The sequence below is a fragment of the Amphiura filiformis genome, chromosome 18 (genome assembly GCF_039555335.1).
Source record: "Amphiura filiformis chromosome 18, Afil_fr2py, whole genome shotgun sequence".
Lineage (NCBI taxonomy): Eukaryota > Metazoa > Echinodermata > Ophiuroidea > Amphilepidida > Amphiuridae > Amphiura > Amphiura filiformis.
Genome location: NC_092645.1, coordinates 35,394,332 through 35,418,552, shown reverse-complemented (window position 1 = coordinate 35,418,552; position 24,221 = coordinate 35,394,332). Strand labels below are relative to the sequence as shown.

General features: G+C 35.3%; 1 protein-coding gene across 2 annotated transcripts in view; it reads right to left on the bottom strand.

Annotated features, from left to right (window-relative positions):
* Positions 1–24,221, bottom strand: part of LOC140140159 (3'-5' exoribonuclease HELZ2-like) — a 106,885-nt gene that overhangs the window by 71,396 nt on the left and 11,268 nt on the right. For both annotated transcript variants that reach the window (XM_072162017.1, XM_072162019.1), the window contains exons 2-3: positions 14,774–14,823; positions 2,195–2,479 (exon numbers count right to left, since the gene is read on the bottom strand). In XM_072162017.1, coding sequence (XP_072018118.1) covers positions 2,195–2,479; positions 14,774–14,804 — 316 coding nt within the window. In that variant the 5' untranslated portion in view covers positions 14,805–14,823. The remainder of the gene's footprint in view (positions 1–2,194; positions 2,480–14,773; positions 14,824–24,221) is intronic.

Here is a 24,221-nt window from a genome sequence, read left to right as displayed (position 1 = left end):
TCAGGGGGTCTTCGTTTTATAGTTAGACCCCCTGCGCTATAAAACTAAGACCCTGAGCATGCTACGTTGGGGTCATTCCAAGGGGTTTAGTTTTATAGTTAGGCACCTTAAAACCCTCCTATAAATATATAAAACTAAGATCCTAAGTTGAGGTCATTCACGGAGTTTTAGTTTTATATTTAGACCCCTTAGCTATAAAACTATGACCCTAAGTTTGAAAGCCATTGGAGGTAATTTGCGGTCATTTAAAAGTGGGTCTTAGTTTTATATATAAAAACGGGGAAAATCTGTTGATGGATCCACGAGGATTTAACTATGTCACACTAGCAGAGCATAAAAGTAAAAACAAGGTAAATGTGACACAACATCCAATTGGGAGAATGACGCATTAGGTAAAGATAAAAACCCGACGTTTCGAAAAGAAAAACTTTTCTTTTTCTGGGGATATAAGAGTAGACATTTTTGTTGTTATAACGCACTGAACCGTAACGGCCTTAAAACTGCAGTACGCCCTCGATTTCTGAGAGCAGCGCAGATAAGCTATACTAGTGTTATAATCCCACCGGTTTTCTGACACGATCAGAAGAAATCGGGAGGCGCAGTAGAAAACGATGGTACGTCTCTGGTCGAAGTTCACTTTTCAAAGGGCGAACTGTTGTTACAAAAACTAAACGACTGGTAAAAAGTCTACTAAATGACCTCAAAAGGTCAAGTCGTTTGTAAAATAAAAATGGCGAAATTGCGGCAAATAATTGATAGTTTGTTACACCCGCACTTTACACAGGAAAAGAATTTTGAACTCAAGACAAAAAGTATATAAAATTTTTATTTTGCTGATATTTTCTTATGTTCTTCTGATGCTTTACATTAACAAGATTGCACTTACATTACAAAATCTTAAATCAAATACATACTTAGTTGTTTGAATGATTTGACATAATTAGTCCAGATCATAAAATCCAACAAAGTATTATTTTCCAAAGAAAATAAGTCATTTCAGAGGTGATTAATCCTTATGCTTGATCTTGCTTGATCTCGCAAGTTATGTAATGTACAGGGTGTCCCAAAAAAAGAGGCCCCTCATTACGCCCTCTTTACATCCTATTTCTGACAAGTTGATCATTTTGGTGTGTAAACAAACCTTAAGTCGTTAGTTTTAATAAACCAAAACAATTATATCAATCGGCTCACAACTTTTGAAGATATGCTCTTTTAAAGAAATGTACGGGTCCGTTTTTCGCTCTGTCCACGGAGAAGGTTGGGCTACCTCAAAGATTGAAAAGGAGTACACATACCATGCATGAATATCAAACATTAGTCAATGATAACTTTATAAAATAACTTTATTTATGGAATGGGCTTTACCGGTGGGTTTATGGGCAATGGATTTTGTTAATAGTGTCATTAATTTGTGGGTAAAATGGATGCCGAATGGGACTTATTTTGCTTTACTTGCAATTACTTATTTTTTCTTGGTTATTTATGCCTTTTTGTTTTATTATGTTTCTTACTTTCATACTTTGTTGTTTCTTGCTTTCTTTTTTTAATTTACAACATACGTCATTTCTCTTTTTAGGATAAAAGGTAGCCCTAAAAGGCTGTTTGGTTTGTCTTTGGTTCTTCTGACGTGACTTTACTGTGCTGCTCTGCCCTCTACCTGGTTGCCTCCTTGGCGAATCAGTTTCAGCCCTGGTCCTCATTGCATCAATTGCGTTGCGTACCATCCTTGTGCGCCGGATACTTGCGAATGCATTCAGTAATACCTTTGCGAAGTACTTGGATTTGGCAACAAAGGAAAACAAATCAAGTGGTGTGAGGTCTGGTGATCGTGCAGGCCACTCCACAGCATGAGTCATCCCAACCACTCTATTTGCTATCCGTGGACAGAGTGAAAAACGATTACTTTTATTCAAAAGAGTATATCTTCAAAAGTTGTGAGCCTATTGAAATAATTGTTTTAGTTTATTAAAGCTAACGATTGAAGGTCTCTTTACATACCAAAATATATTTAATCAATTTTTCATAAATAGGAGAAAAGAGGGCGCAATGAGGGCCTTTTTTTTTTTTGGGTGGGGGGACACCCTGTATTAGGAATCAATATCAGCCGTTTCAGACTAACCCGTCGAGCTCCCCTGACTAAAAATGTCTGTTGTAAATACTTATCGGCGAGCCTGATCTTCAGAACTAAGCTTACCTTTTAAGCGCCATTTCTTCGCAACTTTATGACAGGCGTTTCTGAATCCACATTCGTCTAACGCTTCCAGAACTGCTTGAAGGGTTGCATCTAATCCCTTGATTTCAAGCCAAAATCCCAAGACCACTGTTGCTTGTATGATGATATTGTTAGAACCAGAGTTTAATTTTCCCTTTTCAATTTCTGCATACGTAAGGCCTAACTTAAGGAAAAATATAGTTAGCTGGTCTGAAGATAGCTGTTCTATGACATCAAAGAACTGTCGTGGTTCTATCTGTGCCATGTCTGAAAGCAAAAATAAAAATGGTGGGAAAATATTGGGGCATGTAATCTTCAGAATAGTTACATTTGTACTTAAAAGTACAATTCCTGACCCCTGGGGACCACTGTAGACATTTAAGGTATGAGGGCACAAATAGGCTGCGCTATATAGCGGGCGGCTCCGCTTTGGCCTAGCTGGTACCCTTTTTAATATCCCAGGTTGGTTGCAACTGGGTGGTAAATGTCAATGCTTGGGTAAATAATGTGGTTTCCATTTGCTTTACAATACTAACCATTATCATAATTATTCAGTGCCGCCGAGAGCCATCAACGCACGGACCCCCTTTGATCAGAGATGACATGAAGGACTTCATACGTGTGTGTGTGTGTGGGGGGCATGTTAACCAGCAGTGGCGTATTTTTTTGACATTGGGGGATGGATGTTGGTGTAAAATCCTTGAACACATGTTGAACATGTTGAAGCGGAGCGAATGTAGCGCGTTATATGAACATTGAAGGGGACAAATGCACGTGAAGCTCGCAAAAAATGTGCAATTTGAAAGGCGAGATACCTTAAGGGATCTAAAATGAGCGTTTATTGCGTTTCGATAGTATTTTTTGTGGCACATGAGAGCACCTCAGACCTATCGAATTGTATTTCTGATATCAAAGCATGTCTTTCTGAATATCAAATAATTTTCATTTTTTGAAAATCACAAATTATAAAAATTTGATATTTTTCGAATTTTTGATATATAACAGTCCTCGAAGTAAATTATATAAATCTAATGATATATTCTTAAAGTGTATGTAGCAGGGAGGAAAAGCCGACGGTCAATTGAAAAAGACCTAATTTTTTTTGGTGTTTTGGGAAAAAAAATCCATATCTTCATTTTCAATTGATCGTCGGCTTTTCAACCCACCTATATACACTTTAAGTATAAATAAGATTTATAAAGTTTACTTCAAGTACTGTTAAATATCAAAAATATCAATTTTTAATGATTTGCCATAAAATGTGTATTAAATTGCGAATTTCAAAAATTCAAAATTATTTGATATCAGAATGACATTCTTCGTATTCAGAATGCAATTCGATATGTCTGATGTGCTCTAATGTCCCAAAATAAATACTGTACAAACGTTCATACCCCAGCCCTTAATGGGCCCACAAAAAGCAAAGAAAGGAGACCATAGTTGGCCCGTATAATAAAGCAAAGAAAATATGCCATAATTACAAGGAATCTTTTCTTTACTTTTTTACTGGCCCCCGAGGTCCCCTTTCTTTGATTTTATGTGCCAATTAAAGTATGTATGACAAATATTTTTAGTACCGTAAAATGGGGTAACTTTGGGCACTTTTCAAACCACTGCTTCCAAACAAAGCCAAATATATTCTAATTAACTCTTTTTTATGACATTAGGGTTCCTTCTACACCTTGAAGTTGAAAAAGATTTTTTAATAATTTTGTAAGGGTGTCCTAGGGGTTAAAAATAGCCCGACCAAAGTTACCCAGCATTTGGGGCAACTTTGGTCAGAGTATTACATTCCATGAAGAAAAAAAATTGATCTTCGCTGTATATGGGCAAGTTGTTGTTTTTTGTGACATTTGACCCCTTGTAAAATTAATCAAGCACACATCCTTGTTCACAAATATCGATTTTTCTTTTTTCTAAAAAAAATGTACAAAAATGATCATTTTTAGTCAAAAATCCCGATTTTTTCGTAAATTTCGAGGAAATTGGACATGAGCGACTATCATTTCTTCGAAATATATTTCTTAACAAATTGACACCAAATATGACTAAAAACAATATTGCTGTACGAAAATATGACAATTTAAAAAAATATATTTGACCGACCAAAGTTACCTCGCTGACCGAAGTTACCCCATTTTACGGTACATGACAAATTAAATGACTAAGTAGCCATTATAAATTAGTCATTTATTAACCATTTTAGTGCATGACAAATTGATGATGGATTGTGAATTAAAAATTAGTCATTTAATTCGTCATTTCATTTGTCATGCACTAAAAATATTTGTCATACTACATATTTGTCATTTATTAAGGGATCTGGAATGAGCGTTTCGACAGTATTTTTTTGTGGGACATGAGAGCACATCAGACATATCGAATTCCATTCTGAATACGAAGAATGTCTTTCTGATATCAAATAATTTTCATTTTTTGAAGTTCATGATATAATACTAATTTTATGACAAATTATTAAAATTTGATATTTTTCACATTTTTGATATAACAGTCCTCGAAGTAAATTTTATAAATCTAATGATATATTCTTAAAGTGTATGTAGCTGGGAGGAAAAGCCGAAGATCAATTGAAAATTTTGACCTTTCATATTGAAGATATGGATTTTTTTCCCCAAAAGACCTAATTTTTTTTGGTGTTTTGGGGAAAAAAATCCATATCTTCAATACGAAAGGTCAAAATTTTCAATTGATCGTCGGCTTTTCATTCCACCTACATACACTTTAAGTATAAATCATCAGATTTATAAAGTTTACTTCGAGTACTGTTAAATATCGAAAATATAAATTTTTGAATTTGAAATTGCGAATTTCAAAAAATCAAAATTATTTGATATCAGAAGGACATTCAGAATGGATTTCGATATGTCTGAAGTGCTCTAATGTCCCACAATAAATACTGTCCAAACGTTCATATCCCTTAATTTGTCATTTTACAGATTATTCATTAATTCGTCATTAAGAAATGAATATTTATAAGTGGTGAAAATATTTGTAATGATGAAAAATTAAAATGCTATAAATTGCTTCTTTTATATCCCAAGAACATTTTCATCATTTTTATCTTGAATGATCAAATATTTCGTACAATGACTAACTTTTAATTTGTCAAATTAAACCACTTTTTTGACGAATTAATCTTTTCAGTGTATAAACTAAGCAACTGTAGTGGTTTATATGATCTCGACCGGTAATCGAGTGACTGGGGTTCAAGTCCTGAATTGAACTTCCATCCCAGTACTAGGGATATCCACTGTCAACACATTTGCTGCTAGAACAGTTTCCCACTCATTGTGTGTGGGTGTGCACTCACCCATGTATTGTCTTATGCAAACACAGCTCCATGCACTAAGTCCCAAACCTGATAAATGGTGTACAGTACAATGCTGTTCCCCGATTAGGCCTAAAACAGATTGTTTCAAGAAATTCCTTATTCCAAAAGAAAACATCAACCAAACTCTTTCCTGATTGGTCAGTAAATAGAGAGGACCTCCATTTATCAAGGGATCAACTTTTTTTAAAGAAAAAATCATTGAGATGAGAACTACAACAGGTTGAAGTGTCAGCATTCTGTGCATCAGGTGTTGAAATGCAATTATCGCCGAATTTGGAATGATTCAGACAAGCAAACTTACATACTTATAAAATTTAACTATTTTTGAAGACAAAATGTGCAGATGTAAAGAAATTGGAGAATGTTTAAGCCTACCAAAACCCATCTCAAATTATGCACTTCTGACCACCATGTCCATTTCAGATAAGAGGGCCGGTCAAAAAGTTCGTAGAACTCGGTATGCTACTTTGTCGCACGGTATTGAATTTGGTCTCATTTGAAAGCTTGTTCCTTCAAAACATTACTGCAAAGATATTATAGTTTTGCATCACTGTATATGGGCAGGACACTCTTCAGAGGAAGCCTACCTCCATGAATTCACAGGTACTACCAGAAGTGAATACAGGGTCATCATGGAAATTACTCCCGACGGTGGTGAAAACTCAAATAAACTTTAACAATGTAGAGTTGTTGTAAATGGTAATGAATTCCTTGGTATTCAACAGCAACGAAATGGTTCTTAGAGTTCAAGAATGGAATGAGCGTCCTTGAAAATCATCCAAAAGACTTGCTGACGTCACCACTAATGATATATGCGCTGGTATATACAGTGGCATTAATAATGAATAAAGAGCCAAATAAGAAAGATGAGGTAGCCACAAAATATGACAACTCTGATGAATGTGTTTTCAATATTAATCCATTACAATTGGGTATTCCAGGGTGTCTTCTAGATGGGGTCCCGGAATCTTTATGCACAAAATTGATACCAGTTGACATATTCAGGTCCACACCTTCTATATACTTAGAATGAGGACCAAGGCAAGTTTAATCTATATGTGGCTAAAGGTGATAAGGCATACATTAATCACTGGAATTATGAGTGAATTTAGTGGAAGCACCTGGATCTCACACCCCTAAGAAGATCATCACTCGGTCACCGTAGTGCAAGGTCTTCATCGCTGTTTCTGAGATCCAAGGATAGTCTTGATGACAGATCATTTACCAAATGAAAGTACAATCATAGGCATATATCATATAATTTCGATAGCAAAATTGAGGCAAGCCATCATGTGAAGAAGGTTGATGGTAGGAATGTGGCTATTCTCGGATTGTGTCCTGTACGCTATTCTTAGTTTGTCAAGCTGCCATTAACGACAGAGGGGTCAGTTAATTAAAGTAACCATATTGTGGTTCAGGCGTGTCCTCCAGTTAGTGAAACCTATTTTAGAATTTTAAGTCCTAACTTCATAATATCAGGTTTGCTGGTGATCAATGCTGGTGAGCCTTCACTGAAGAGTGGCTCAAGGAGCTTTCGGAAGACTTCCATTTTGTTGACATAGAAGGTTTCAAGAAAAATTGCGATGGGTACATTAAGGTATGTAGTGACCATGCTAAAGAGAGAGATAGAAAGAATTTGGCTAGTACTCTTTCAAGTACCTTGTTCTACGAACTGATTGACCGCCCCTCGTATGATACCCTGCCCATCATGGCTTCCATGCACACACGGTCTATTGCTCAGTGTAGTAAAAATAACTTTTGAGTTGGAGGAAATTTCTCAAAATTAGTAGTGATTAATGTTACCAAACTTATGTCATGATGAAATATAATCATTTTTGATATTGATGTTAATATAAATTTTTTGATTATTATTGATATTGATATTTTTGAGTGGACGACCAGAACGTTGTGAAGAGTGGGAACACCAAAGTGGACTATACGACCCGCATGCTTTGATGTCGGCCGCCGAGTCACGTCATAAAATAAAATAAATAAATGTTGATATTTATACAGCACCTTTCACATGTATCAAAGCGCTTTACATTTATTCCGCTGTCATTAGAACATGTCAGCTGCCATACAATGCCTAATGCATGCTCATACCTTTGGAGGGCGCTTAATGGACAATATTCCTAACAGCTCCCCCATTTCACCCCTGGGTAGAGAGAGGCAAGTGAGGTAAAGCGCCGTGCCCAAGTGCACAACACGATGGCACCGCCGGGGCTCGTACTCGCAACACTCCGTTTGCGAGGTAGAGCATGTACCGCTTCGCCACCGTGCCCGCATCATCATCGCCGCAATCCACCGTCAGCTGCCGTTCCTTGCCGCAAGCAAATCCGCTGCCAGCCGTCTGACCTCGTTGCTTGTTGTCAGGCTCCGTCGAAACATCGTCACTCGCCGCCTAGACAACGTCCGGTTTTGGTCGCTAGTCTCCGTTTCCTGCAGCAGCCTTTCGTCCCTTACCGTCGTGTTGTCGCTCAAGGTCGTTCCCACTCGTCAGCGAATCTTGTTTTTCCTCTTTTTGTCGTCGCTTTGCCGTCAACATTTTGTGATTTTCACGTTCGTCACCTTTCGTTGGTTATCGTCCGTCATAGTGTGACCGGGCCTTAAGCTGCGAATTGCAATTTTGAATTTACCGTCACTCATCGTGAGTTGCCGTTAGTTGTTGCTGACGAATCCGTTAGCGACCGCAGACGGCCGAAATTATTCGTCGCGTTCGTCGGCAAATTTTCAACATGTTGAAAATTTTGTGGCGGCAAAAGAAGTAGTTGAGCAACCCTCATTTCTTTGAAGTTTCCATACCGTGCGAAGCCGTCTTTAGTCGTTTTGAGGTCGTCATAATTTCTTTGGTAATCGTTGTCAACGACCATTGACGAAAAAACAACGGCAAGTGACGTTACATCTCGAACCCTGACGACACATTGTGGCAAGTAACGAAATTGTAACGATCTTGATGCGACAATGACTTGCGAATTTTGTCCGGAGGGTGACGGATGTTGACCGTTGATGGCGGGTCGTTTGCGAGTACCTGCGGCATTGAAACGGTGGTCTGCGATGGGTTACGATTTTTAAACGATGGTCCACGATTTTAAACTTTTTGTGCGATTTTTGACATCTTTTGACGTCAGTTCGATTTCAATAGAATGTCCGGAACGATGCAATTTTCGTATAAAGAAATATCAATAATAATCAAAAATATTAATATTTTTGATTATTATTGATATTGATATAATAGTTTGGATTATTATTGATATTGATTTTAATATTTTGATTATTATTATTGATATTTTTATTAATTTTTTATATTAATATTGATATGTGTAATATTTTGATTATTATTGATATTGATATTAATATCTTTGATTATAATAATTGATATTGATGTTAATATTTTTGATTATTATTGATATAGATATTAATAGTTTAGATTACTATTGATATTGATTTTACTATTTTTGATTATTATTGATATTTATATTATTACTTTTTATTATTATTATTGATATGTGTGATATTTTTGATTATTATTGATATCGATGTTAATATTTTTGATTATTATTGATATCGATGTTAATATTTTTGATTATTATTGATATCGATGTTAATATTTTTGATTATTATTGATATCGATGTTAATATTTTTGATTATTATTGAAATAGATATTAATAGTTTGGATTATTATTGATATTGATTTTAATATTTTGATTATTATTGATATTTATATTAATTTTTTTATATTATTATTGATATGTATAATAATTTTGATTATTATTGATATTGATATTAATATCTTTGATTATAATAATTGATATTGATGTTAATATTTTTGATTATTATTGATATAGATAGTAATAGTTTCGACTTTTACTTTTTTTGATTATTACTGATATTTATGTTAATTTTTTGATTATTATTGATATGTGTAATATTTTTGATTATTATTGATATTGATGTTAATATTTTGGATTATTAATGATATAGATATTAATAGTTTGGATTATTATTGATATTGATTTTAACATTTTTGGTTATTGTTGATATTGATGTTAATATTTTTGATTATTATTGATATTGATGTTAATTTTCGAATGGATGACCAGAACGTTGTGAAGAGTGGGAACCTCAAAGTGGACACAGGCTTTGATGTCGGCCGCTGAGTCACGTCATCATCGCCGCAATCCACCGTCAGCTGCCGTTCCTTGCCGCAAGCAAATCCGCTGCCAGCCGTCTGACCTTGTTGCTTCTGGTCGGGCTCCGTCGAGACATCTTCACTCGCCGCCCAGACAACGTCCGGTTTTGGTCGCTAGTCTCCGTTTCCGGCCGCAGCCATTCGCCCCTTGCGGCCGTGTTGTCGCTGAAGGTCGTTCCCACTCGTCAGCGAATCTTGTTTTTCCTCTTTTTGCCGTCGCTTTGCCGTCAACATTTTGTGATTTTCACGTTCGTCACCTTTCGTTGGTTATCGTCCGTCTTAGTGTGACCGGGCCTTAAAGGATGCGGCGCAAACCCTCTAGGGTTGTGTCTGGCCAGTAATAATAGAAATGGGATGGGCATCTGAAATGACGTAACCAAACCGGAAGATGTAGCCTAGGTCTAGACAATAGGCGGATTAGCGGCCATTTTCTTTCCTAGATGATGTTATTCACGCGTCGTTATACTTTAGTACACAAATATAGAAGTTAACAGGTTTACAATTTTTGAATGATATTTTGAGTATACAATATATTCTGTTGTAAATCAATCAAATGACGGTGATTGTTCAGGTATTGTATGCTTGATAGAATTAAACTGTCTGACCATGGAGGTAGTAGAGAAGGAGTGAGCTCGCGTTAAGCTCATTACGTAAATCCTATTGTAAACACAATAGAGACAGATATACCTTTGATCTAATGATCATCGCCGATAATTTCTGCAATGACTCCGTCTCATGGGGGGTTCATATTTAGTGACAAGTAAATCACGTATGCGCAAAACATGTATTATGGATGCGCATACTGTTACGAGTCGTACTTGACTCAAGGCCAAAATCACCTTTTACCCAAATTCACACGAATGCACAACACAAATACACTGTTTGATTAAGCTAATAAAATCTAAGTCTTTAATTGAAAGCCAGTTATGATTGGTACAATATATGACAACAAATGCACATACATAATATTCAAATGTAATCACTCTTTAACTACTTAGTACTTAGCCAGCATTCTTCTTCTTGGTGATCATAAAGTTCTTGCAATGTTCTGGACGACTGATGTAATACATCCTTATTCACTTGTCCTGCGAAAATCAGTGAAGTCCTTTGTACACTTGCATTGATAATTAAATCCTTGCGTATAAAATCCTTATACGAAAATGGTGTTCTCCAAACACGTTTATAACTTCTTGCGCAGTTCTCCTATACTAAACTCCTTGCGCTGTTCTCCTATGCTAAACTCCTTGCGCAGTTCTCCAAATTTAACTCCTTGCGCTGCTTTCTCCAAACTTGGTGCTATTTCCACCTTTCACACAATATCTTCAGGAAGCAGGACTGCGATGCAGTTGTCCCCACTTATTTTGACAGTTGTGTTGCTCCTTTAACCAGACTTCAGCAAATCGGCAGAAGAATATATATTCCTTTCTTGGAAGAATAACGTTCTTTGACGTATTCTAGATCTTTTCCGACAACACTGGTAGATAGTAGTACTTTGACTACATAAAATATTTCTGGTTTGCAATTTCCTTTCTTTGAAGGAATTGGACTGTAAGCATAGCCCAGATCAACACTATCCACTGTGAAGAAATATGTTTACCTTTTCTTATATATCAGGCCCTGGGAAATCCCCAGTATTAATACACATGATGAGAACTTGGAAATTCCCAAGCCTTAATTATGGTATTAACCTTTCTCATTACATCACTTCCTGAGGGGAAATCCCATTACATCACTTCCTGAGGGAAATCCCATTACATCATTTTCAGGGGTTTCCAAATATTCCAAATTAGATATGATTCAACTTGTTTTGCTCAATTTGAGAGGGGAATTCCCCCAAAATGTCATCACTCATGTAATTTTGTAAACAAAGATAAATCATCAAATTAAATTATTCAGGGCACATCACAATACATTCACTTAGCTGTTGAAGTTGAATATTCCTATTTCATTTTTTCATTTAACATCAGATATATGATGTTTTTTAGATTAATATGTTGAAACATGTTGTTCCAGAATGTTTCTAAACAGTTTATTATGGAATGGTGCCAGGGGCGTAGCAAGAGCATCAGGGGCCCATGGACAAGGAGCAGTACGGGCCCTTTTAATCAGGGCGGGATTTACCTTATGGGGGGCCCTGGGCCAGGCCAAAATTTTGATGCCCCGAACCCCACGTGCCGAGGAAGGCATGTGCATTCAAGTCAGTGGCCATGTTTTGGTTTATATAATATAGAGGGGGACTAACATATTTTGTTCCGATGTTACTAGGACATTTGCGCACAAAGCACTCGAAAAAATTCAATTTTAGACTATTTCAGCCCCATATCAACATGAATTTTGCTATTTGAATGTGCGGGAAGCGCGGAAAATTTACAATTTTGCCCTATTTTGGCCAAAAACATGCTGTTATTGGGGTTAAAAGAAAGATGCAAAGGGCAATTTGGGGGCCCTGGACCCGGGCCCATCTACCTCAATGAAAAATACGGCCCTGCTCTACATTATCAGCCCTTATTTAATGTTCGCTTTTGTGCTCGGGGCCTCTGAATCCTCGGGGCCCATGGACTTCCTCCACCCTGTCCCCCCGCTTGCTACGCGCCTGAATGGTGCAGTTCACAACATTTTAAGGGGGTATAATACCCTGATTTTCATCAGTACCCCTCTTCTTTTTTTGTTGCAAATTTATGAAGTATATAAATATGTTCATCACCTCATGTCCTGATCTTATAAAATATCTCTACATACAAAGTGCTTTTAAACCATTTTAGAAAATCATTTTAGCCCTATATTATTTACTGTATCCTAGTAACTCAGATGTGTGTTTCATAACAAACCATAATGTATTCTAATCAACATGTTCAAGTAGAGTACATGAATAGAATACATTAAATCCTTTGTTATACTATCTATAGAAATGTACTCACTGATTATCATGATTATAACACTGAATAAATTAAATAAGCTCTTCCACATAGACAATTTAATACTACACCATGTATGTATGTTCTATAATGTGTTGTTAGGAAAAGAGATTAAAAAAGGCTATAAGGTCATCAATGGTCAGGTTATAGGTCACTTGGTTCAGGTCAAATTCAGGCATCCATTTTGAATACATGTGATAGTCTGTGATATCATACATGTCATAATGAGGCATCAATTTTGATATTTTGTCTGTTACTGGATATATAATGGAAATGTGTGAGGATGATATACTAAAATACCTTCGGATGTAAATGGTGAGTACAATTTAAATTGCCTAGTTGAGATGGATTGGGCAAATAAATATAAAATAGTTACCAAAATAAAAAAAATGAAGCTTACGGAAAACTACCTAATATGGTGGTATAGGTGACAAAAATACAATCTTTTTCAACATTGCTGTAGCGTGGTTGTGGTAACCTGTTACCTATGGCTTAATTAAGTTTCAGTGAAATAGTGTCGCAAGTTAAAAATACAAAATATAGCTCAACATTGAAAATAAAAGCATTTTAACCAGTTCGTTTTTTTATAGTTGTGGAGAAACAAGTACATTAAGTCATAAAAGAAATCAGGAACCACTTATTCCCATTTTACATATCAACTTTATTTCCCTAATGTGTTAGCAACACATATCCAGAATTGTAACGAAATCTGTTGATAGTAAGCTTTCCAAAATGAAGTGAATTTAAAACATCAGTGATGTACCACCTTTTGGCTTATACCATTAGAAGCATGTACGCTTCATTGATACCGATGCCACCAATTGAACGAGAAGATTTGCCCCTTCATTTTGCATACTACTTTGTCCAATTTTGTTCTCATTTCTTCACAAAATGCAAAAAAATGCAAAAAAAAAAAATGCAATGGGTGTAGTACCCCCTTAAGGACGGGTAAAATTGTTTCAAGCACTGTTTTAAAAATACGAAGATCTTATTCAAATAAATTGCGCATTGTAAGTTGAGGAATTCTCCCATCAAGCGAGATGTATCTCAGTGTTGCCCGGGTTGGTCCGATTTTATTTGTTTACCCAAAACTTTAATAATTGTTCCTCCCCGAGGTTTCTATATAAACCGCGTCCTGAGCCCTCCTTTTTAACTAGCCAATGAAAGAGATATAAAGCATAATGTGCATCATTTTCATAAAATTAGAATGACTTATGCTGTTTCATCATATTTATAGCGCACACAAGTGTGCGACCATGCATGTATACAACACAAAAGATTAGTGATAATCGTGTTACATAATCAAAACGTTGATCTGGAAACCTCAAAGGGCGGCAATTATGATTGTACATAATGCGTGCGAGCTTTCTCCTTCTCTACTACCTCCATGGTCTGACCAGCTAGTATTCTCCTCCGCCGTCAGTGTGATTCCAGTCACTCCACGTACCGTGTTGCGAAGGAGGAGGAGGCTAAAGCTGTATTGGCGAACACGCATGCGTTAAAAATGATGTAGCCTAGGTCGAACAATAGCGTGACGTAGTTCCCGACATTGCCTCTATGAACAGGCACCATCCTGGTCTGGCTTGATGGACTTGTTATAGCCATCTTCTTCAGATTCGTTTTTCTTTTATTATCGATTAATCAACCATGCGAGAAACATAATGTTTTAAATTTGAATGAAAATGGCGCGCACAATCAAGCATCATGCACATCCAGTAATCTATGGAGAATCCTTTGTATAGGTACTTTTGCAACTTTTGAAATCCGACCCTTTACCATTAAAATGCTTCTAACTTTTATCAACAAGATTGCAGAGCAACAAATGACTGAGGAGGTGTCAAAATTCGCAGTATTAAATGTGCTGCAAACAGCGAGTTTATCAATTTGCTCAATACACTGGTTTTTAAATCATGGCGACTTTTTGAAGTGTAACGATCTTCTTCTTTTTTTAGCAGTGTATTTTGTATTTTTAGGGGGGAAGGACGTCCCATTATAGGAAAAATTAGGGAGGACGTGCATCCCCCTGCTTCCGCAACTTATGCTTTCACATAGAAAGATTATAATATTATTGATTATCGCACATTATTTTGTCATAACAACTTACCTCGATCATTGTCATCATCATTAGTAGCCATCTTTTAACTTTAGATCTACCTGCCATAATAAAAGAGAAAGCAAACAAAATAGTGATGAATTAACTCAATATAAGGATCACTAAAATGCAAACAATCTATCATTTTTACAGTTCATACCAAAATACATAAAAATGTTGGTTCAAATATGTTTTAAAAGCATTTGTTGATAGAATTATGTTATTAACACTCAAAAGTTAGTGAAAATATTTCATTTTGTGTATAAGGTTTAAGAGTTCCGAAATCCGAACATCTCAAGCTTATTTTGAGTCGAGGGGAAAATAAAACAAAAAGGGGGGAAATGGCATTCCGTATTGGATTTTTAAATCTTTAAGGCAGGCTATTTTGGGGGCTCGACTTGGGCTTTTACTTGACTCGTCCATGAATGCATGGTGGAATGTCCGTTTCGAGTACATGCTTGCCATGATTATGCAGGCCTTAAATCAATAAATGATATCAATAATTGAACCTTTGACCTTGTTTATCGTACAATTTTAACAAAAACATTATCAAGTTGATACCAAATTAACGCTGACACTGCTTGCAACCTTTCCTTTTGTATACCATTGAAGCTTGTTATGTGCAATTAGGCCCTATAATTAGATTCGCTTGTAAAAAGTGGAAAATGAAACCAACACGTAAATCATGCACAACCATGAGTTTGCGTCAAAAGTATATCTACCAAAAAACGTTTCAAAACGTAAAAAGCGGCCAAAGTTTAAAAAATCTTTCCTGTGTGGCTTTTCACCCTTTTTTAAACTTGGTCCCATTTAGGGGCCGTCCATAATTTTCGCCATTTTCACTTACGTACAAAGCGTGAGAAGAGGGAGGGAGGGGGTAAAAATCCTGGGCATGTGTACGTAAGAAAAATGGCGATTTGTTTGAGCAATAAAAAAAATGAAAGTGAAAAATTATGGTATTTTCCAATATTTTATTCATAAGTTATAACCAATTGTTCAATTCGTTTGAACAATTTCTTTAACATGCCATGCAAACAATGATTTTCGCTTTAAGTTTGACATACTGCAGTTACTGTCCGTTTTCTTATACAAAATACACAGTGCTCTTTCCCATTGACGCGTGAACTCTACAAATAGCCTACGTTAAAAGTATGGGGATATGCCTAGTTAACGTCGCTGTGTGAAAAATAACAGGCCAATATTAAAAGTACTCTTCTAAAGTTCTAGAAAATATAGTTTTGTAACATATCCTAAATTTTAGCTAATTTAGATGTTTGGAAATACTCGTACTTTGGTGTTTTAGTTAATGTTATAGGTAATAGTACATTGCCTAGTTAACGTCGCTGTGTGAAAAATAACCGGCCAATATTAAAAGTACTCTTCTAAAATTCTAGACAATATAGTTTTGTAACATGTCCTAAATTTTTAGCTAATTTAGATGTTTGGAAATACTCGTACTTTGGTGTTTTAGGAAGGATATGTAAACGACAGATAACACCAAAAAATATGAAGAAATTATTTCCAACCCGTGTTAAGTCTGCAAACCACCATATTTCTCATTTTCAAGAACGCTGGTTAACAATAAGCACGTATTGTCTCATTTCGTAAACAAAGACCACACACAATTGTTCTCTATAGCGCTCGCTTTATAATCGTTCACCCAACTGAAAGTATAATCCCAGCTCATTGCTCCATTGTACGTTTAAAGCAGACACATATGTTGTGTGTATTTAACCAGAGAAGATATGATTTAATCAGTTGAGCTGTTTTCAATCAGTGTTATCTTGGTTTAATAGCTTTTAATGGGGTTTAAGTCCTGCAAAGGTCGAATTGAATTCTACTGCAGACATGACTGCATCATGAGTCTAATATGCAGCAGCACAGTGGTCCTATTTCACATTATGCTTAATTTATTTCATACCAAAATGCTTTAAAAAGTAGCTAGGATCGATGTGTGGATTGTCAATGTTGCGACAAAAGACATGGAACCTAAGTCCTAATTTTTACATGCAACAATGTGCTCTTATAGGTTTAAGACTGTTCGAAAGCGGTGCAATATGACGTAGGCTACCGTATGTATTATCAAAAACATGTCAAGGTTTATGTTTTATTATATTGTGTGATCATAAAGAGTAGTAGAGTATTATATATACTTAGCAAATTGACTGTGTGTCAACCTGCTACATATAGGCCCTACATCTGTACATAAGGCGCAGAATCGCACATGACGATGAAGAATTTAACAAAGTGAGTATTTGCTACAAAATACATTATAACGTCTATACGGAAAAAACTTCAATTACGCACGAACATTAATTCATTTGCTCTACAAAATAAACACTGACAACTAAGAAAACCAACAAGTAGCCTATAGATGACTTCGTATGGGTCTTTAGAAACTTTCATAAATGGGACCAAGTTTAAACAAATTTGGTGTCAAAATAATTGCACGAGTTTTTACTGTTCACCGACACCTTGTAGCCCCCTATATGTTTGTTGTAGGTTGTTGTATACTAGAGCTATGAACGTTTAAAATTGCTATCGATACTTTTGGGACACCCTGTACTTTATATGCAAATGACAAATAAGTTATATTGCATACTACACTCTGAGCCAAATTATGGATTGAAACACAATCTCTCTTTCATAATCTATGTGAGTGATATAATATTGAAGTTTGCTTGCAAGCTAGGGGGGGGGGGCGTGTGTAGGGGTGTTGGTGTGTGTATGGGGGTTATGTAATTTTGTTTGATTCAATTAGGGGTTACGTAAAATTGATTAATCAAAATAGGTGGTTAGGTATTTTTTCCTCTAAACCTCAACATTCTCCCGGCCCCGGCATTAATAATGAACGGTCCTTTAGATATCTAAAATAAAGCACCAAAATGATAATATTATTACCCCCCCCTCTTGGCCTCTCTTTGCCCCCCCTTGCACATGCCAAATTTTTGGGATCCGAATTCGCATATAAGCGTTTCCGTACTCTTTTCCTAAGCCTTTTTAGAGCGTTTTATTTAAAAGGCGCCCATGAATGTGTGACAAAAATTGCTTGCACCTCCCCCTTTTTGGCTCGCAAAAAAATTCTTGACCCTCCCCCCCCAATTTTACCCTTTCACCGGCACCAGGGCTCATATTTATTGCACAGCCCCTTAAAGATCCATTCAGTGATCCCAGCGCAAGCGTAAATAAAAATTCCTTTAAAAAGGAACAGGGCGAGCAAATGAGGAAGTGTCAAGATAAAAGGTGTATTTATTTTATTGTTTGAACTGTTTCTATAATTCGCATCGATCATAATGAGTAGGCCTATGGTTTTACGTACCTCAAATGACAAGGACTACAGTACTTAGCCCATGATCTTCCAATGAGACTGTACTCAGTGTATGGACAGTGTAGCCTATTTGTCTAATCATTGTGATTAAAACAGGCTTTCAGATTGGTGAGCTAGTGTGTACCAAGTGATAAGACCGGGCACGTATAATAAAAATACACTGGATAATTCATGATAGCCTATTTACTGGCAAAAGGTGGGCCAAATAAATCTTAGTTGATTCTTGAACACAATTTAAGCAGGAACCTTGAGGCAGAATTTGAATACTGTAACGTTTACTTAGCCTAACAGTCAATGAACGTTCATTGTTAGCATAATAAGTAGCTTTGGGTATCCTATGTTATGAAAAAAAGTGTTTACAAACGAATAACATCTGTTATACATATACATCTACTTGCTAATACACTGAAAGTCTAATAGAAATGAAGGATAATGAACAATTACAGAACATTTATTGTTGATTAAAGTAGCTATGGGTATACAATGTTTACAAAATAAGAGCGTTAATGTTTTGTACATGAAGTTAACGTCTTTGCTACATAGCTAGTTGTTAATACATCGAAAATGTGACTAGAGATTTACAATTTGATGACATTCAAAATAATTTAGTATTGAAGAATTTGTGATTAAAACAGGCTTTCAGATTGGTGAGCTATTGTGTACCAAGTGATAAGACCGGGCACGTATAATAAAAATACACTGGATAATTCATGATAGCCTATTTACTGGCAAAAGGTGGGCCAAATAAATCTTAGTTGATTCTTGAACACAATTTAAGCAGGAACCTTGAGGCAGAATTTGAATACTGTAACGTTTACTTAGCCTAACAGTCAATGAACGTTCATTGTTAGCATAATAAGTAGCTTTGGGTATCCTATGTTATGAAAAAAAGTGTTTACAAACGAATAACATCTGTTATACATATATACATCTACTTGCTAATACACTGAAAGTCTAATAGAAATGAAGGATAATGAACAATTACAGAACATTTATTGTTGATTAAAGTAGCTATGGGTATACAATGTTTACAAAATAAGAGCGTTAATGTTTTGTACATGAAGTTAACGTCTTTGCTACATAGCTAGTTGTTAATACATCGAAAATGTGACTAGAGATTTACAATTATGATGACATTCAAAATAATTTAGTATTGAAGAATTTCAACAAATTACAGAACTTTCATTTGTTGACATACTAGCAATATTGTTAACAATGTGAAAATCATGTTCATAAGCGTAACATCCTCTATATACATCTATTTATTAATGTTCATAAACGTATAACAATTTGATACATCTATGTCTTAATGCTCATAAACGTAACATCCTCGATACATCTATTTATTAATGTTCATAAACGTCCTTGATACATCTATTTCTATTTCAATGCTATTTTATCTCCGTGTTCTGACAATAAATTTGACCCGAATAACATTTGTAAGAGGTAGAAACCTATCAGGCGGCGAGTGGCATGATAGAGCCGGCAACTTGTGACACCGCCCAGCCGTATGGCATTTTCCAATATTTATACTCTGTTAATTTTGTGGGGTTCATTATCGAACCCCAACGGTTTTAGCTTGTATTTATATTATTTATTAACATAGGCCTATTTATTTGTGATATTTCAAGCGTTTTAAAATTTCAAAATAATCCCACTCAATTACACGGTTGACGATGGAAATTTACTGAATTTAGAGAATGCACTGCGACCTGTTCAAATATTTATAATATGTGACCGTACACCACGAATGAGCCGTAAATGTCCTCAATTGTATTCTGAGTTACAGTGTAAAATGGGCATGAAGGTCATATTCATAGGTATTTCAATTTGGTGCTACGTGTATCTCATTAAATGAGGTACACGTAGCACCAAATTGAGGTACCTATGAATACGACCTTCATGCCCATTTTACACTGTAACTCAGAATACAATTGAGGACATTTACGGCTCATTCGTGGTGTACGGTCACATATCATTATGTTAACATGTTTTAATGTCAACAACAGCCCTCACTTAACAGACATTAATTCTCAATCAGAATGATCCATAAGTGCTAAAGTAAATATATTTTCTCTTATCTTCTGCCTAAGTTTCCCCATTTAAGGGGTGGGGTATGAACGTATGGACAGTATTTATTGTGGGACATTAGAGCACATCAAACATGTCAAATTGCATTCTGAATACGAAGAATGTCCTTTGATATAAAATAATTTAGATTTTTGAAATTCGCAAATGATGATTTTTACTTAACGTGTATGTAGGTGGGATGAAAAAAGCCGACGATCAATTGAAAATTTTGACCTTTCGTATTGAAGATATGGATCTTTTCCCAAAACACACAAAATTAGGTCATTTTTGGAAAAAAATCCATATCTTCAATATGAAATGTCAAACTTTTTCAATTGATCGGCTTTTCCTCCCAGCTACATACACTTTAAGAATATGTCATTAGATTTATAAAATTTACTTCGAGGACTGTTATATATCAAAATATGAAAAATATCAAATTTTAATAATTTGTCATAAAATTTGTATTACATCGTGATTTTCAAAAATTGAAAATTATTTGATATCAAAAAGACATTCTTCGTATTAGGTATGCAATTCGATATGTCTGATGTGCTCTCATGTCCCACAAAAAATACCATCGAAACGCTCATTCCAGATCCCTTAAGTACTCTCTTTAATTTACTCAAGGTTGTGTTTGTATAGCAGAACAACAAGCACATACAGGCAAGTATTTGTCCAGTATCAATAAAACTATAATGAGGCTATTAATGTAGCCCAACTGTACGTACAATCTGGCAATACCGCTAAATCTTAAAGAAATGAAAAATATCCGTTGCAATTTTCGGATTTGCATAAAAGTAATTCTAGTTCATCCAAGTTGTAAAACAATTATTTCTTTTAATACAAACACATTCCTTGGTAAGACAACTTTATAGCACTGTTTGAATATCAACATGAAGTAGTAGTGACAAATTTAAATGTACACTATCGCCTCTGTAGTTTCCTGATTACATAGGCAGCACGATTATTTTATTTTTATTCTGCAACGCTGTGAGGAAATAAGTATGCCAAAACCCATCGCAATAAGAGGAAAATTGTTTATAAATTCAGTATATACAGATTCATGTAAAATCTATCATTTTGTCTTAAATACACGGCTTTTGGCTCAACCACTCGCTGGCTATGTTAGCACATCTATGACAAAGACAAAGGTACCAAAATCTGAATTTTTATGTTTTTTACAATCGTTCGGATAAGCAAATCACTGAATGGGCCTTTAATTGCTGAGAAAACATAATTGGGTTCCATGATACCATGACCACGGATGAGATATCAAATACAAATAACTCGAAAATCCGAACAAAATTACATGTAACGATCACGATATCCTCAAGCAAGAAAAAGTGCCAAGCTCAAAAATGGGTCATGGTAAAAACATAATGTGTGATTTGCATTAGAATAGATTTCTATCTAAATGTTAGTTTTCACTGATCATATTGTCCTCTTTTAATATCGAGCCAAACAAATCATGTAAAACAAAGAAAATTCAATTTCAATCCAGCGCCTACATTGCGTGTATTAGCTCGCCGATCGTTTTATTAACATGAATATTCAAGTTGGCTTAGCTTCACACAGCTAGGACGAACAAACAAGACGTCAGACGAATAGAGATATGCACACAGTTTATACGTCAAGACGTAAGACGAATAGCGATATGCACATATTTTATACGTCACTGATTCAATGATTCAATAATACACACGCACGCGATGTATTTAGCCACCACTCGATCAGTGAACTCTGAATAAAACCGGAGATCTCCGGTTTTATTATAAAAACTTAAATTTTACTGTAATAAATTTTTTTACTGTAATTAAAGTCATAATTATGGTATTTTAGTACAACATTGGGCATGACAATCATGCAAAAAATAGAAATTCAACAAAAATTGAGGGCGTCGCTGTGGAGCAAATCATACATTATGCCTTTGAACAGAAACCAAAATTAGTTGGTCTTAAAATTACATGAAATTTGGTTAGTTTATCTTTTTGTGCGTGAGATGTATTATACGGCTGATTTTGTCAGTTCATTGTCAATTTTCTATTTTTGGCTAATTATCCCAACATTGTAAAGTCAGCATAAAGGTTGGTATTATTTGGATGATGATAATTCATTCCAGAAATACAGCTCAACTGATCATACTTTTCCTACATTCGACCTTGCATGATTTTTGAGTTGACACAGTCATGAAAATAACTATTGATACTTGACAGACCATTAGTAGCCCAGTTCTGAACCTTTTCATTTATCATTCATAACAATAGGTATCTGATAGATCAGTGAAGATAAGAAGGGATTATAATATATCCGTAACCTTGATATTATAGTACATCTCGAGGAAAAAGTGCAATGGACATGTTTTCATTTTATGTTTCAAATATCCGCGCATGAAAATTGAGTATTTAACCCAAAATGGAAAATGGAACAATTTATTGGAAATCTGTTTTAACAGATTTTTTGACATCTTTTTCTGCACTGTATTATACCTAAATTAAGAAATTTGATAAATATTCAAAGAAAATAAAGGTCATCCAAAAAATGTTGATTTTTACACATTTTGGGGCAAAAAAGGAAAAATAAGCAAAAATATCAAAATCTGTTTTAACAGCTTCATTCATCAAGTCATAACAAACGGCCTACATGCTTAATTTCTAATAAAATATTGAAATTGTGAAAAATATAGGTATTTATTGATTTTCATGTTTTTCTTGCAAATATGCTAATAATATGCAAATTATGAAATTGCAAAATAAAGTTTCTATATAGCATACATCTTTCAAGTGTGATGTTCAAAATGACAGACATCAAAAAGAGATTCGATGAAATGTAAATGTGTAGTAACAATTTTGGCATGGACTGTCTGGTTAGGCAAAGTACGGTATAGGCCAGTAAATCTAGCACTTTTGGAGGCCAACTAAGGAACTAATTGCAACAGAATTTTTTTCACCACAATGCATTTCCTTGAGGTCCCCAATGTACCATATTAAAAGTCCCAAAATATCCAAGTATGGGAAAGGTGCCGAATTTGCATAAATCCAAAATGGCTGCTAAAATTTCAGAAAAATCTAAATTTTGACATACCTTTACTTCTAGATGGCCTATTACAATGATTTAACATTCTAGGAAGGTTTTTTTGGACACATCGAGTCTAATGGGATATGTTACAAAATGTTTACACAGCAGCATCATTAGCATATTTTCAAAATGGCCGCCAAAATGTAAATTATCTGTAATTTTACACAGGAAACACATCATTTCGTATTGTAGAATAGCTTGGAACAACTGCAACATTTTTTTCACCACAATAATCATTTGAGAACCCTTGAATACTATACTAATAGTACCAAAGTATCCAAGTATCAAAAAAGATGATTAATTTGCATAAATCCAAGATGGCCGCCTGCCAAAATTCAGAAAATGTAGATTTTGACATACCTTCACTTCTAAACATGCTAAATGGACTATTACAATGATTTACCTTTCTAGGAATGGGTTTGTGGACACAACCATTCTTATGGAACTGACCATTGAGAACACTTTGAACAAATCAACTGTTTCTTTCAGCTTAATACAATGTATTTGAGTTCCCCTGAACAACATTCTAAAAGTTCTTACATATATATATATAGAAAAGTATGGGAAAGATTTATTTGCATAAATCCAATAAATGTACCAAGATGGCCACCAAATTTACACAATCACAAAGAACACAATCTCATTGTTGGATCGTTACTCTTCACACACAAGAAAATCCATAAGTTAACTTGGAATGGAAGGACAGTCAACCAAATTGACCATACCTTAATCAATCGGAAACTCCTTAAAATACGTTAGAGTGTACAGAAGAGCTGATGTTGGAAGTGACCATAACCTGGCAATTACTACCACCTACGTAAAATATGACACCAGTAAACTGCTAGAGAATGATGTTTTGACATGCTTTAATGCTAAAATCGGTGGAAGGTTCCATGCATTGGCTGAATTAGATGATAATACTGATGTTGATGAAGAGTGGAATGTATTTGTTGAAACCGTAAATAGAGCATCAGTAGAACACCC